This window comes from Mercenaria mercenaria, chromosome 5, assembly GCF_021730395.1.
Source record: "Mercenaria mercenaria strain notata chromosome 5, MADL_Memer_1, whole genome shotgun sequence".
Lineage (NCBI taxonomy): Eukaryota > Metazoa > Mollusca > Bivalvia > Venerida > Veneridae > Mercenaria > Mercenaria mercenaria.
In genome coordinates this window covers 75441356-75456538 of record NC_069365.1, presented here as the reverse complement: position 1 = coordinate 75456538, position 15183 = coordinate 75441356, and the positions used below count along the sequence as shown (strand labels likewise).

At 34.5% G+C, this 15183-nt stretch overlaps 1 protein-coding gene across 2 annotated transcripts in view; it reads right to left on the bottom strand.

Annotated features, from left to right (window-relative positions):
• The window catches only part of LOC123559140 (uncharacterized), a 90405-nt gene extending 82142 nt beyond the window's left edge, over positions 1-8263 (bottom strand). For both annotated transcript variants that reach the window (XM_053544013.1, XM_053544014.1), the window contains exons 1-3: positions 8109-8263; positions 5764-6649; positions 3860-3962 (exon numbers count right to left, since the gene is read on the bottom strand). In XM_053544013.1, coding sequence (XP_053399988.1) covers positions 3860-3962; positions 5764-6649; positions 8109-8142 — 1023 coding nt within the window. In that variant the 5' untranslated portion in view covers positions 8143-8263. The remainder of the gene's footprint in view (positions 1-3859; positions 3963-5763; positions 6650-8108) is intronic.
• Between the last annotated feature and the right edge of the window lie 6920 nt (positions 8264-15183).

The following is a 15183-nucleotide window of genomic DNA, read 5'->3' as shown; positions in this document are numbered from 1 at the left end:
TTTTTATGCTTGTAAATGTGTCTTTTTACAATTTATAGCATTGGTGTAGAATGGCAGGAAGACAAGATTATATACAAAAGGTGGGGCTTTGAAAAAAAAGAAGAACACCAAAGACTCATAATTTAGGAATTGCAGTTAAACGCAACACAACACTGAATATATGCAAATGTCTTTACATTTATATTTTCACCATTACTATACTGTCCGTTCGTCTGAATTTGTGTCGTGCATATCTCATAAAGCGTATGTCCGAGGGTCATCAAACCTCTCAGAATTGTCATTCAGCATGAGAATATGTACACCTGGTGTTTAAAATAGGATTTCACATAATCATACCAGAGTTATAGCCTATGACTTAGTCAAAAATATACATAACTAGTCTGTTGAAGCCCAAAGGGCAACAATGTTGAGCCCATTGTGCTGTCATACCGTCTGGGCGACTCAAACATTCCAGCTAATTAATACAAGTTTTATCTCAATATCTTGAGCCAAACTAAATTTATTTAACAGAAACGGCCATCATCAACACAAAATGAATAATTCTAAGTCTACAACAAAATATTTACTAGACAAAGATAGGTCAAAATACGCCTAAAATGATGTAAAATCCATTTTATACCACAGAAAAATTGTGTTTTTTTTTTCAGTATGGCCAATAATAAAAAAAGTTACAAAATTGAAAAAAAATATTTGTCAATAGAAAAGGGATCTGCTAAATGAAAAAAAAATATTAGATCGATCAATGCGTGTCAAAGTTATGGCCTAAAATATTATGCGAACTTTGACCGCTGAGACCACAAAAAGTATTTCTTAGTCCTCAAAAATTCTTTACCAGGTACAGATATGTCAAAATACACCCAAAACTTTGAAGTATAATCAATCCATGTTTTACGGTTTTTCCCTACGGCCAATAAAACCTTGTATAGTAACAACAAAGATCAATCAATGCATTTCAAAGTTATGGCCTAAAATCTTATATGACCTTTGACCCCCTAAATGTGGCGTTGACCTTTGGAATAGGGGACTTGGATTCGAACGTGACACTCAATCTCATTAAGGTAGTTCTGCACGTTTGGATCGGAATTTTTTCTACAATGTAGAATTTGATTAAACTCTGATTTTTTTAAACTTCACAATATATTTAGAAAATACAGTAATTAAAAAAGGTAGGGTCGTGTGCTTGGTTTTTTGGTAGACTGATTTGAAAAATTTGGGCCTCCCTCATTTTTTCATAATGGAAGTCTATGGGAAAATCATAACCTTCATAACATTTATGCGAATAGATTTTTTTTTACAATGTAGATTTAAATGATACTTCTCACAGTTGTAAATGCACATATGGCCAATAATTTGGTGGAATAAAATGTATAGGTCCGTGTGCTTATTTTTGAGATATTTCACCATGATTAAAGTGAACCGCACATTTCACGCTAATTTTGAGACATTATTTTGAATTGTTTAACGTGTCAGATGTTTTAATATAATATTTTAACATTAGAAAGGTAGTAACAGTGCCGTTGTAATAGATTTACTCACAGGTTGCCATTAATTCATAAAATTATTTTCATTTCCGTACGCCGAATCCAGGCTTTATTCTACGTTTTCCGGATAAATGACGTAACGCCATCACTTCCGGTTTATCAAACGTGCAGAATTACCTTAAGGCAAACATTTATGCGAAGTAAAAATAAGATTTTCAATTCATGTCTAAGTTTATGACACGGGCAAACTCTTAAAATGACCATTGACTCCTACGTGTGACCTTGACCTTTGATGTAGAGGTCTGAAAGTTGCGCGCAACACTCTGTCTCACAGAGGCAAACATTTATGCCGAATAAAAAAAGATTGCTCTATGCATGGCAAAGTTATGGCCCGGACAAGCTCTAAAATGACCTTTGACCCCTAGATGGAACCATGACCTTTGAGATGGGCACCTGGGGTTTGCGCCCGATACTTTATCTCATGGAGATGAAAATTAATGAAAAAAATGAGATGGTCTTGTACGTATCAAAGTTATGGTCCGGACAAGCTATAACATGACATTTGACCCCAAATTTTGACCTTCACATTTCAGATAGGCACCTGGGGTTTGCGCGCAAATCTCAATCTCCTGGAAGGTAGCATTCATGCGAAATATAAATAAGATACCTTTAAGCATGTCAAAAGTTTGGCCTGGACAACATCTGACATTCTACGTTACATGTAGGCTATAAAAAGCTTTTATCTGTATAAATATGCATAATAGAAATGGAGGATTACTATTATGATGCATGAAAGTACTGCTATTTAAAATTGAATTAGGAACTGTTTCTGGTAGCTTGTTTTCAGAGTTTGATTGTTGTGTTTAAGCATTTTGACTGGAGGCAAGTTATTAATGTAATGACCATATGTTTGTCAAATTATGTACCTTAGGACGTACCTGAATAGATACGAACCCGACACACATCAATATTGCATTACACGTAATATAAACTGTCGAAATGTGTTTTTGGACTCTTTTTAAGCATATCGAATGAAGACAACGATCCAAAGCGTAATTTAGACCAAAGCTGTATGATTTGTATAAAGAAAAGCAAACAAAAAGTGAAATGAGAAAGTCTCATATAGTTGTGTTTCTCCACTGTCCCTTTATAAATTATTTAACTTGACCAACCATTGACCCCTGGTTTAAATTGGTACTACATATTTGATCTTGACACAACATGGGTATATTTATTTTATACAATAGGTAAATAAAAAGATATATACTTTGAAGAAATGTTAAGTATCTTTGAAATACATTAACATATTTTCGCCATTTTGCACCGAAAAACACATTCTTCTCGCTTGAACCACTGTTAGGAACTCTACATGTCGTACCCCTTGATATAATCTATCATGAAGTGAAACGTACAGGTTCGGGGCACTTATACGTCTGCCTTTACTCATTAAATTAATTAAAGTCGTGGTCACTTGAGTTAAACTATTTTTCTCCATATTTCTGAGAAACTTTTTCCACTAATTTGAACGTACGTATGTTATCGTTAAAGAAATTCCACGCATGGAAGGAATTGTTTCCTCTGACAGCGGAAAAGTGGAGGGTATAAATCACTTAAATGATAGTTCTTGACTCGTTTTTATTCACAAATTCATTATATAGAGTAAGAGATTAAGCATCGACTTAGTAATACTATAACTTATAAAAAGGTAAAGGTAAAGTTTCTTGTTTAACGAGGGTAGTCGACGAAAGGATGGAATGGATGGAACAACTTATTTCCAGCCGAGCCCACGGCAGGCGTCATATTTACCTCCCCAGTATCCAGTCTAGGCCGATACTGCTGGAAACAGTACCAATTTAAGTAAATCACCCAACACTGAACACTAGTCGGGATATCAGTCGCGACCGGGAATCGAACCCGGACCGCTGGCTTTGTAGTCCAACCTGCTAACCACTGTGCCACTGACTCTCTTCAATTATATCATTATTCTATTCAAAACTTCAACCCATTTTATGTAATCTATTCTTTGCTCTTATCCTGTTTTTATTGTAACATATAGGCAGCTTAGTACCTTTCAAGTTGCGGAATTATTGACTCAATAATTTACAAAAATGAAATTAAGTGTGCTGAACGACAAATAATTCATAGATAGAGACTGATCCTTCCATTTGTGTGAAGCAAAAAGCAAATTTGTGAATGTCTTTAGATATAATGCGAATGTAGTAGTTCTGATATAAGGCGACAAAACGTTTTCTATAAAGGTTTCCACCAGTATATGTTTCATATTTAAGTATTTGGAAAGAGGCAATTTTATTATCATTTCTTTCATCTTCCCCAACGATGTCTGAAAGTAAAAAAAAATCAATGTAAAGCCAACTTACAATTGCTTGACTACATGGGATATCGGAGTCCTGGTAGTCGGCATAATCCTCATTTTTAGGTATTCGAATTCCCCTGTAACAGTCTTTGATGTTTTCAGCAAACCTGTAATATATCAATAAAGTATCGCATATGTAGTTACAGCAGACATTAAAATAGGCTCATGCGATAGATTTGCCAGATTTTCCTCTGATAACACTATATAAGGCTAAATAGCTAGCGAGGGAGAGATGTCATGTCGTCATGAAAATGTGTCAAACTTAGCCAACGTATGCAAAAATACAAAGTTTGTGTAGAAGCCGAGTTAAAAAAAAAAAAGGTTATGGCGGCATCCAAGACAGTTGCCACCATGGATTGAATATACATGTGCTGCGCTTGCTTACAGACAAAAATGATTAAAACTTATTCTGTAAAATGAATGAATTAATTAAAGATCATTGTATTGTCGGAATGAAATAAAACAAACCAGTGCTTTATATATGTATGTACATACGCTCTTGGATTTACTTATGATATTAATCATGGTATTTATCAATAAAATAGAAAAAGTGGAAAAACATTGTGAAAACCCCTATATGAGTGTGTAAATCTGAGTCCGTTTCTGTTTCGAGTAAGTAGGAAATGCCAATGACGCTAATTCTTTCTAGCACCATTGCACACCATCATTAATTTAATTTGCCTGACTGAACATGGTACTACTTTATTCATCTTAATATAACTTCAATTCAAAATATAACGAAATAAATAAATTGTAATAATATATACATTTTTGAAATGTAAAGTTTATTATGTATTGAAAATAATTCCGCATTTAAAAACCTGTTTCCTTGGAACTGTCTGCTGTGCCAATAAAATAATAAACATGATTGTATTTATCTGACAGTTTCAAATATGTTTCTAATACAGGGTACATGGTTGATTAGTTTGAGCTCTATGTACAGTTCTATGTACAGTGCCGGTACATATCGGGAAGTACAATCACTGGTTACAATAAATTTAGTCCTGAACACGTGTTCATTGATGAACATAACTGATATTCAAGCAGCTCAGTCTTGTAGACAAATGAGCCGCACCATGAGAAAACCAACATAGTGGGTTTGCGACCAGCATGGATCCAGACCAGACTAAGCATCCGCGCAGTCTGGTCAGGATCCATGTTGTTCGCTAATGGTTTCTCTAATTGCAATAGGCTTTAACAGCGAACAATATGGATCCTGACCAGATTGCGCGGATGCGCAGGCTGGTCTGGATCCATGCAGGTCGCAAACCCACTATGTTGGTTTTCTCATGGCGTGGCTCAAATAATGTTGTTTGGTCAATGTAATAGATTTTAATCAAAACTTCATGTTTTATGGATTAATGTGCTATGTTAAAAGAAGTTCTAGTTAGTTTTAAGTTAATTATGAGAAGGCCTTTTCAAACCTTTTATGTTTATGTCTAGAAAGGTTGAAACAACAACACATCCTCCCACCCCATGAAAAAAGAAGAAAATAAAACACAATATAACCAACACTCCTTCCACTGGGGTCACGACTATGACTTCTCATAGGACACCAGTACTGGTTTTTCCAGGAAGCAGACTCGAGTGTGGGTACAATAAGCTTAAAGCTTTCATCACAATCGAGCTAAAACAAATTAGTATAAGCTAAACCCGTTTCTACAATATTTGTAAAAGATTTGTTTTCGATTGAAAATAGGCAATTGTATTTTATTCACTGTTGTTAACTTGACCACATTTGATATGAGGCCTAAACTGGCTTTTAAATAATATTTTTAATAATCCACTGAAAAACACGTCTTAACACATTTAACCTGAAATTAAACGCTTGTTTTATACTTAGTCTCTCAGAGAAACAGAAAATTACCGAAACCTTTTATGTTGTAAATATTTATCATTGGTACTTACATTTCTGTTATGTTGTTCATTGTGAAAACACAAACAGCAGATTTACTAGACTCAGAAAACACAGCCACAAAAGTCGTTTCTGTCTGAAATACCACTTTCTTTACCGCCCGAATTTCCCTAAGTTGTCCACATTGAATTGGCATATCAGCATACGTGTATGGCGTCGAATCCTTTCCATCTTTTTGATTGTTGTTTTGACACACTTGAGCAATTCGACTTCTTTTCGTTCCCGTTGTTACGACTCTTTGTAAACTGAAAAACACTCTGTACTTGTTCACGCTAAACGCATCAATGTATTTGTCCGTCAGAACTGGAGTGTCCTTGTACGATTTAAACCCATACCATGGATAACTTTTAGTTCCTCCACTATTCAGGTACCACGATATACCAGGTTCTGTACATCTACCAAAAAGCTTTTCTTGACCTTGAACATGGGGACACCCAACAAATAGAAAAATCTCATCTTTATTTCTTTCGGCCCATTTAGTATTCGTTGCCATAAATGCTGCCACTCCATCAATTGTTATTGGGTGCCTAGACTGGACTGAGCCTTTTCCATAATTATCTAGGGGATCTAAAGTAATGCATACATGATCAGAGCAAACGGTTACGTAATCACTCGTTTCTGTTCTTTCACGTATTAATATACTTGAGAACCTACCCAACCTATATTTCCAAAGAAGTTTGAACTTTACAGCATTTACATTATATACATCATACTGTCCTGTTATGACCAAGCGCCGTTCATAACTGGTCAGCAACATACTGTGTAATGTGTCGTGATCATCAGGGGACCAGGACTCAAGTTCACTGTGAAAGTATTTTACAGACCAAGCACAGCAAACTAAGATCACCAGCCTCATTAACACACTCATCATTACGACATCTGAAACAAAAATGTGACACAAATATAGAAAAGTTGAGCACTTTTAAGATTGAAACATTTCACCCGCATATTTCATGAAGTAATGTTGATTCTAATTTTTTTAATAAACAAGTACAACTGCAGGTTAATTTAGATATTTTACTACATGTGTACATTTCTCATACATTTTCGCAAAACTCTGTGTCGGCTATTTCATATTTAATTTCGCATTAAAGGGCTTGCACTGTCTTTGCTAAACAGTATTCTCTAGCCTAAGGGATGCTAATGTATAAATGGAAACCTTAAAAAATAAAGGAGTAAATAGCAGAAACTATATATGTGTTTGTGGTTAATAAAGTTTTGATATCAAATAAATGCATTTGTCAGCAAGTTAGATCAAAGAGCTCGCTAGGTTTGTCCAGAACAATGTAAGTACTTTGCTCATTAATATCACAATATTAAACAGAGTTCTGGCAACTGACGTGAAATAGGGTATGAGAAAATTTAAAAATACTAGATAATTCTAACAGTTTGGTGCCTTTACAGTACGTTTGTGAAGTAGAGAGCACATGAAACATAGTTAAGTACATTTTCATTACATCCAAGATTCAGAAAATGGGTATAGGGGTGTCATATCAAGACGTAAAAGGCACAGCTGAATACTAAAACACATTCTACCTAGACCGCAAACCCCTGCAGTGTTAACATGAACGCGTAGAAGACCAACACACGCACGCACGCACGCACGCACGCACGCACGCATGCACGTGAAATCGTCTCTTTTTATAATTTGTTTATGTCTGTTTCTACATTACTATGCACAACTGATAAATGTACGTCCAAAAGTGTCGCTTCGAAATATGAGGTAACAGCTTTAATTAATAAAATTTTATTCTTTTGTATAAATGTGTTTCAGCACCATATGTACAAATGTATACCAAATTATAGCTTAAAACAGGTTCTACCTAATGCGATTCATGAATAAAATCGTTCTTTTTGTTTTGATCAGAAATGTATCGGTCACACCCAAAATGAGTTATATAATTCACTATAAGCTGATCTGGTTTGTTTAGATAATAATTTATGCATTTCAATATATAATCAAACTGTTCATTATAATCTAACTGACACAAAGATATGCGGAAAATTGTAATATATTTACCAATATAGCTATATTTAGAAGTTAGGCATTATAGGCAAAAACCTTAGAAAAATCTGCAAAACCTTAGAAAAATTGATATCCATACCTAAATCAATTGCATTATCCTAATTACTATGACGCACTGTAAAAATGTATACTAATTTTATGATAGAAAAAATCATATTGGCACTCTATCTGATTTTTTGTCATACAATTAGTATACCTTTTTAAAATGCTTACATTCGCAGTTGAAAAATATAAGTTGTGTAATATACCGTTAATTGTGTTTTCTTTGAACGATTGTTTCATTTGATAATCATAAAGAAGCAAAGCACATACCTGAGTGCATCGATTCAGTACAGAAAATTTGCATTCATTGTAAATTAAAATATTTCCAACACAAACAAGTCATTTCCGTAGACAAACAGAAGTTGCGTTCGTTAGTCTGTTAAGTAAAATCAATGCATAATTTATGTAATATGTATGACGTACGTTACTGCATAAGGACACTTCAAACTTGAAGGAAGTGATACTCCAATCCATTCACTGTTATAAGTGCTTTTTGGATGTTTATAATTTATACTTTTCATGTTGAAAGCCTTTAAATGTGCAGGCATACAATACAGCATATTAAAATAGTTTTTCAAGTTTTATGTAATATTTGAAATAACTATAACATTACAGCATAGGCTTAGGAGCAGGGGAGTGGGGGGGGGGGGGGCAGCGGGGGCCAGGCCTCTCCAAAGCTAGGAGGGGGGGGGGGGCAAAGTATAGTTTGGCCCGCCGAATATTTTGGAAAAGAGATATAAATTGCAGTCTAATATAACATTTACTTAGCATCATATAATTCTTTTCAACCTGATTTCTGATTTGCTATTGGCCTTCCCTTGTATTCTGAATTGTCTCTTTCCGTAGTGTGAGTACTGAAATCTGTACGCGCCACGCCAGGAATTGTTTACATTTTATAAAAATAATATATCATTGAGCGCAATCACTACAGTTCCGGTTTGAGCGTCTGCAAAATCAATGTAAGCCTAACTATTAAGCCTGTTTACGCATGTAAACGTTATGTATTTTTTTTTTCATTGTCCATTCAAGAGAAATGATATTTCCACAACTTTATACCACAATTGGACAAATGCAATGCTAATTGACTGTATGTCCAGGGCTTCAACAGAAGAATGTAATAAAATGGCACACTTAATTAGAACAATACATAATATGACTGATTAAAACTGTTCAGTGCCTAGTCGTATGTGTATCTTCAGAATAACTCAATGATTGATAAAACATAAAGCTTTGAGGGGCCTATGGCCCAATTAATCCCTGTACAAGGCTTTGAGGCTTTGTCACGAATAATGCACCGAGGATACCTTGCCGCTACCCCCACACCGCCCCCCCACCCCCACAAACCACCGGTCGAAAAGGTTTGCACCCCCCCCCCACTCGCTCCTACGCCCATGTACAGCGGTTGTGAATTCAATATCATTTCAAAAGTATTTTTGTAAAACCAGAATGAGAAGCATTCTAATGTCTCTAGCGAAAGGAAACTTACTGAAATTTAAGACATCTAACTATTTACCAGCTTTTACATATTTATCATTACTGTCTATGGAAAGCTTCGAGGAAAAAAAACAAATACACTGACATGACACGAGTTCAAGATGACATATAGGGGCAGCAGTCCTTAAGATAAACTACTGGGCGCCAAATTTCAATATATATTCTATGTCTGTGTGATCTATGCATGTAACAATGGAAAATGTGAAGTCTGGAAGAGGACAATAATCGACACTATCTATAAAATAGGTTGAATGCGAGTTAACTTCAGAACTGTTGAAACTACTCCATGAATATACTGACCTAACAAAACCTGAATGTCTCAATGATGAAATTGGACAAACATGTTATCAGTAAATTAGTGCCATACAAGTCTAGCAGCTTAATATTGTAGTGGGTGCGCACGTATTAACTCTTATGCGCGCACGCAAAGATATAACCTCTGTTCTGTATCAGATATTACCTGCGCACATCTCATTTGTAACGTGTGCACATTATAGTTATTATGTGCGTGAGTATCAGTTGATACATGCAAACGTAATACTTATTACGTACCCATTTATAACTTATCACCTACGAAAGTACTAACTTACACGTGTGCACATTACAGTATACAGCATCTTTGCCGCTTCTTTGCTAATTGGCGCTGTTGAGAAAAAAATCATTAAACAACTCCTTCGCATCTGTACCTTGATGTATAGAACAGTTATAAGGCAAACCATCACCTCTTACAGGTGACATCTTGATTTTAACAATTGAAAATACATTTTGCATTGTTTTCTTACATGTCCCTGTCTGTATATATGGTATTCAATTTGGTAAAATTGTGCCTTCGCCGTCAGTTTAAAAGAATAAGTAGCAATATGAGATTCAACATTCATCGTTTTGACTTGTTTTAACTTACATTGTGCCTTCTTCGTGCGTCACGTGTGTATACTTATTGATGAAAAGAATAGACCTAATTTCTTAAATTGATGAATACTTTTATGCTTTTTTGCTTTTATAGATTTAGCTATGAGTTAAACAGTAACCATGCGTTACAAACTATTTGAATTTATTTCATTAAATACAATAAAATGTTACTTCTAAATTTCCTGTTAAAGGGATATACCAAAACATGGAACACACGAAAATTCTTCCGATAAAATTGGGATTGGTATACCATTGTGAATGAACGTCCAGTAATTGAAAATGGAATCTTATGACCTGGCTTTACCAATCATTTGAGGATAGTACAGGTGCCCGACTATCGTTTTGCTATCAGATATGTGTATTATTTTATAATGAAAAAAACTTTACCTTACGATCAACACGCAGTGTTCAGTTTGTTTTTCTCTGTTCATTGTTATATTGTCTTCGGTTTTGAATTACTGCCCGATTTGCTGGATTTTCAATTAATGTATGATAAAAAATAATGCTAATCATTGTGTGAGGTGGAAAGAACTAACTTATTATTCAACACATTCATGACGTAAAATTCTTGACACAAACCTTGAGAACCAATATGCATATTTTTGACCAAGAAAAGGGCCCTGTTCTTACCAAGTGAATTCTAACAAAATCCTTCGTGTACAGCTTTATATGCAGAATAACAATCCTATCCATCTACTAAACCACGGGTACGTAATTTATAAACAACGGAAATATTGCTTATTATTAATCAAACAGTTGTAAGATATAAGAAAAAAATAAATAAAAAAGGATAAAATACGAAACTTGTACAGAGCAGTGCATGTTTGGTAATCGGCCCCACTTCATTTAGTCGCTACCCTTTCCTATTTGATGGTGTGATGACTCATAAAGTGTACGACTCTGTGATTCTTTTTCTCCTAAATCCTACATAAACAAAACGGACGGATAGAGTGGAATTTTGTCTTGCAACTTGCTTAGTCGTGCCCTTAACAGTCAGGCTCTTGGTACTCTGAGTTCAGGCAAGTTGATGTTTACTTTGGTATACTGATATCCCAGAATGACCCTATGTATATTTTAACTTTATACAAGCAGCTGTTCTGTCCTTTATCAGCGAGGAGTTATTTTATTTACACTGTCTTCTCGTACTTGTTGAGATTAGGGTATGTGTAAGGTTGGCAACCCCCAAAACGAGTTTAAACCACATTTCCTTTATATAGGTTACTAACCGTTCCAAGGCGGTGCCACTATTTTCAACTTGTTTTTTGTCCTATTCATATTATATGTAATGTACATGTTCGCTCCTAAACATACTACAAAATAGTTTCTCATATTATTTCACATTTGCGTTTCACTGATAATATGCCCAAAATAAAGTACCTGTGTTTCACTTAGGGAATCAACACTTTGTTTAGAAATATTTACCAATTTAATGTTTTCGATATCATTAGAATTTGTATAAATGTTTTAATTCATGTGTGTGTATGCGCGCGTGTGTGTGTGTGTGTGTGTGTGTGTGTGTGTGTGAAAGGCAAAAACTAAACTTTACAAGCTCTGAATCGAACTCAGTTGGCCTTTTTAAAGGGAAACACAGGCGGAAAAGTGGATGAAAACATCCTATTAATGCTAATGGAATCAGTGTTTCTTATGTTTTCCTAACATATTTAGTTAAATTATAGGGATTATTTCTTACGTGCGCAATTATCACTATTTCCTATTTATGCCAGGTTAGGAAAGTACGCAATTTTACTTTTGCCATGAACAAAGCAAGACAATACTTAGAGTTTCATTGTCAGATAATCGATCGCACAATGGTCATACAGCAAGATTTAGTTCGATTAAACATCCATTTTCCCTTTCTTTTAACTGATAAGAATTTAGTCGATAATTACTGATTTTAAAGTTATTCTGCTTCATTAAACTATGTTTTGTGTGTAATAAAATAATAACACGTTGACCATGAAAATAGGCAGCGTTAAAAATTGTATTTGGTATCTGTAAATAGACGAAACTTTATATGTTTATAATCTTTTCGGTGCTAATCAAAATACTTTTTTGTCATAAAAATGTTTATATTACGGTTTACATTAATATGAAAAATAGAATACGTTTTCGTATTATTCAAGTTTGTTACATTAAACTGCTTTGTTTGTAGTTTCTTACGCCTAGTTTGATCATTTGTTTGATCCTTCTATAGTATTCTGACCATCAAATCATCTATAATTACGTCCTTCTTGCTCCCCACCTACCGCATTAAAGCGATACCCTAACACTGAGAATTGTAGTTTACAAATAATTCAGACAACAGAAAGGTTGATGCCAAACAGTTTAAAAGTGACTGAGAATAGTTTGTCTTTATCAGCAACACTGAAAATTAAAATGAACACCGCCTGCGTGTGCCATCGCTCGTTTGTAAGTGCTGGCAATATGCACGAAAAGAGTTATGGTTCTTGGCTTTCTTACTCATCTTAATTGATGACAAAAATATATGAAGTTTCAAAGCTATAGTAAGTATTCAGGAAAAGTGAACTTAAACAAACAAATACAGATATGCCGATTTTCTAAGTTAAAAAGTGCCATAACAAAATGCAAAAGAGGGTTAGGATTCTTTACATACTTACTAATCTAATGATAATAAACAAGTGTACAAAGTTTCAAAGCTATAGGTCCTATAAAATTCAAGATAAGTGAACCTTAATAAAAAGTAATTCAAATATTCTAAGTACATAAAGGGCCATTATTCTGACAAAATGCATATCAGACATTTGGTGCTTGTTCTACATATAATGATAAACAAGTGTGCAAAGTTTCAAAGCTGTGGCATTTCAAGATTTTTTTGGGGGGAAATAATGGACCTAAATAAAAATTTAACCAAGAAAATCAAATTTTCCAGGTACAAAATGGGACAACATTCTAACACAAATCAGACAAACTTGAAATGATAAAAATACTGCTCACTAAATAACTGAGATTACTGAAATGTACCTCTAGTTCTGCCCTTGGTCGAAAGAGAGCTTCGTTTTCAAAACGCAAAATCATGCCACTGGATGTATGACCAAAGATGATGTCTTTAGAGGTTTTAAGTTTAAGGTGTAGATCATATGAATGTCAAGGTTATTTATATGTAGGTTAGTTTGTACGGACAGATGAAGGTCATGATCATCTTGGTAGTTTAATTTTAATCCTAACTAGTAGAAATTTTGATCACTATGTTCTTTATATATATGTCAGTTTGTAGGTCTTGCAAAAAAGGAGTGTTCATGAGCTAAATCGTTCATTAATGTGGGTTGTATGCAATCTGGGCGTACGGACGGATTTAGGCCAATGTCATCTATATATAGTCAGTTTGTAGGTCTTGTCATCAGGCTTTTTGAGTTTGTATATGAACAAACTGGACCAGTTTGAAAGTGAAGGCCATATGAGGATCAATGTCAAATATATAAAGGTTAGTTTTTAGGTCTTGCCACAAGATTTGTCGAGCGGGAGTATGAACTTAATTGTGTCATTTTTTGTGGACTGTAGGACCAAGATATTGTTTATAAAGGTTTAATGTTTCAAGATGAAGGTCATATGTGGGCCAAGGTCATCTGTATGTAGGTAAGTTTGTAGGTCTTGACACAAGGATTGTTGGTTGTGAGTATTAACTATAATGTGTCATCTACATAAGCTGTTGGACCAAAGTTCTTGTTTATTTAAGTTTGAAAGTTAAGGTCATATAAGGGTCAATGTCATCTATATATAGGTCACTTTGTAGGTCTTGCCACAAGAATTGTTGAGTGTGAGTATAAACTAATACGGTTCATTTGGTTCGTATTGACGGACAGACGGACAGTTAAATCGATATATACCCGGGGGCGTAAAAATTGAGACAAATCGCTATATAGTTAAATTATGAAACGGACATGTAGTTTGTCTTGTATGTTGGTGGTGTTACTTTCCTTATCCCCAACGGCCCCTATTTTACAGCCCTCTCCATTTTATTATCTGCAAGGTTAGACACACTTAGATGAATGTATATTATAGAATGTATCAGATCAGTTCACATGGTAAAAACTTATTAAAAAGCGATATGGCTATTAATTAAAAAGATATATAATATGTGCCGCAATATCGTTTTATATTGACGAACTTGTAAAACCCAAATTAAATTAAAATTTTTACTATGTTTTATTTAAGGTTTGTAAAACAAATAAATTAATGCATCTGAGTGTAGGTATGAACAAACCTGTGTCATTTAAATGGGTTGTAGAACCAAAAATATTTTTATTTAGATTTTAAGTTTGAGAGTGAAGGTCATATGAGGGTCAATTTGATCTATATAAAGGTCACTTTGTACGTCTTGCCACAATAATTGTTGAGTGTGAGTAGATAAACAAGAAATTTGTTAATTGTCATTTCCGTATATATCGAGCGAGAAGTTTAAAACGATTACAAACTGTATGAAAGGCGTTTAAATTGTTAATTGATGGTATCTTGTCTACGTCGAACAGGATGTATCTCTATTAATATCATGAGATAATTGCATTTAGTCTATACTAATATATCTTAAGGTCGATTGTGAAGCAAATAATAATCACTATCGAAACCTCATTTCTGATGAAATCCATCGCCACGAGGATATAAGAGAAGACAGGCCAGTCTCCCTTTTAATGCTCAGCATCAAGCAAGGGAGCTGCTGGTACCATATTTCTTTGTTTCGGTATATTGCACTCGTACTCCTGAAACCGAAGCGGGGCTATTGAGCCGGTTAAACAAGCATTTAATTTAATAAGCTGTATATATTAAGACTATATTAGGACTATAATAATTTGATAAAGTCTGGACTAAGATATCGGAACTAAAATGTAGATCCAATACCATGGAAAACAATTTTCGATAGACGTGAGTTTCTCTGTAAAATATCTTCTACAAGTAAGCGTAAATTATTGTCGTTTGTCACATTATC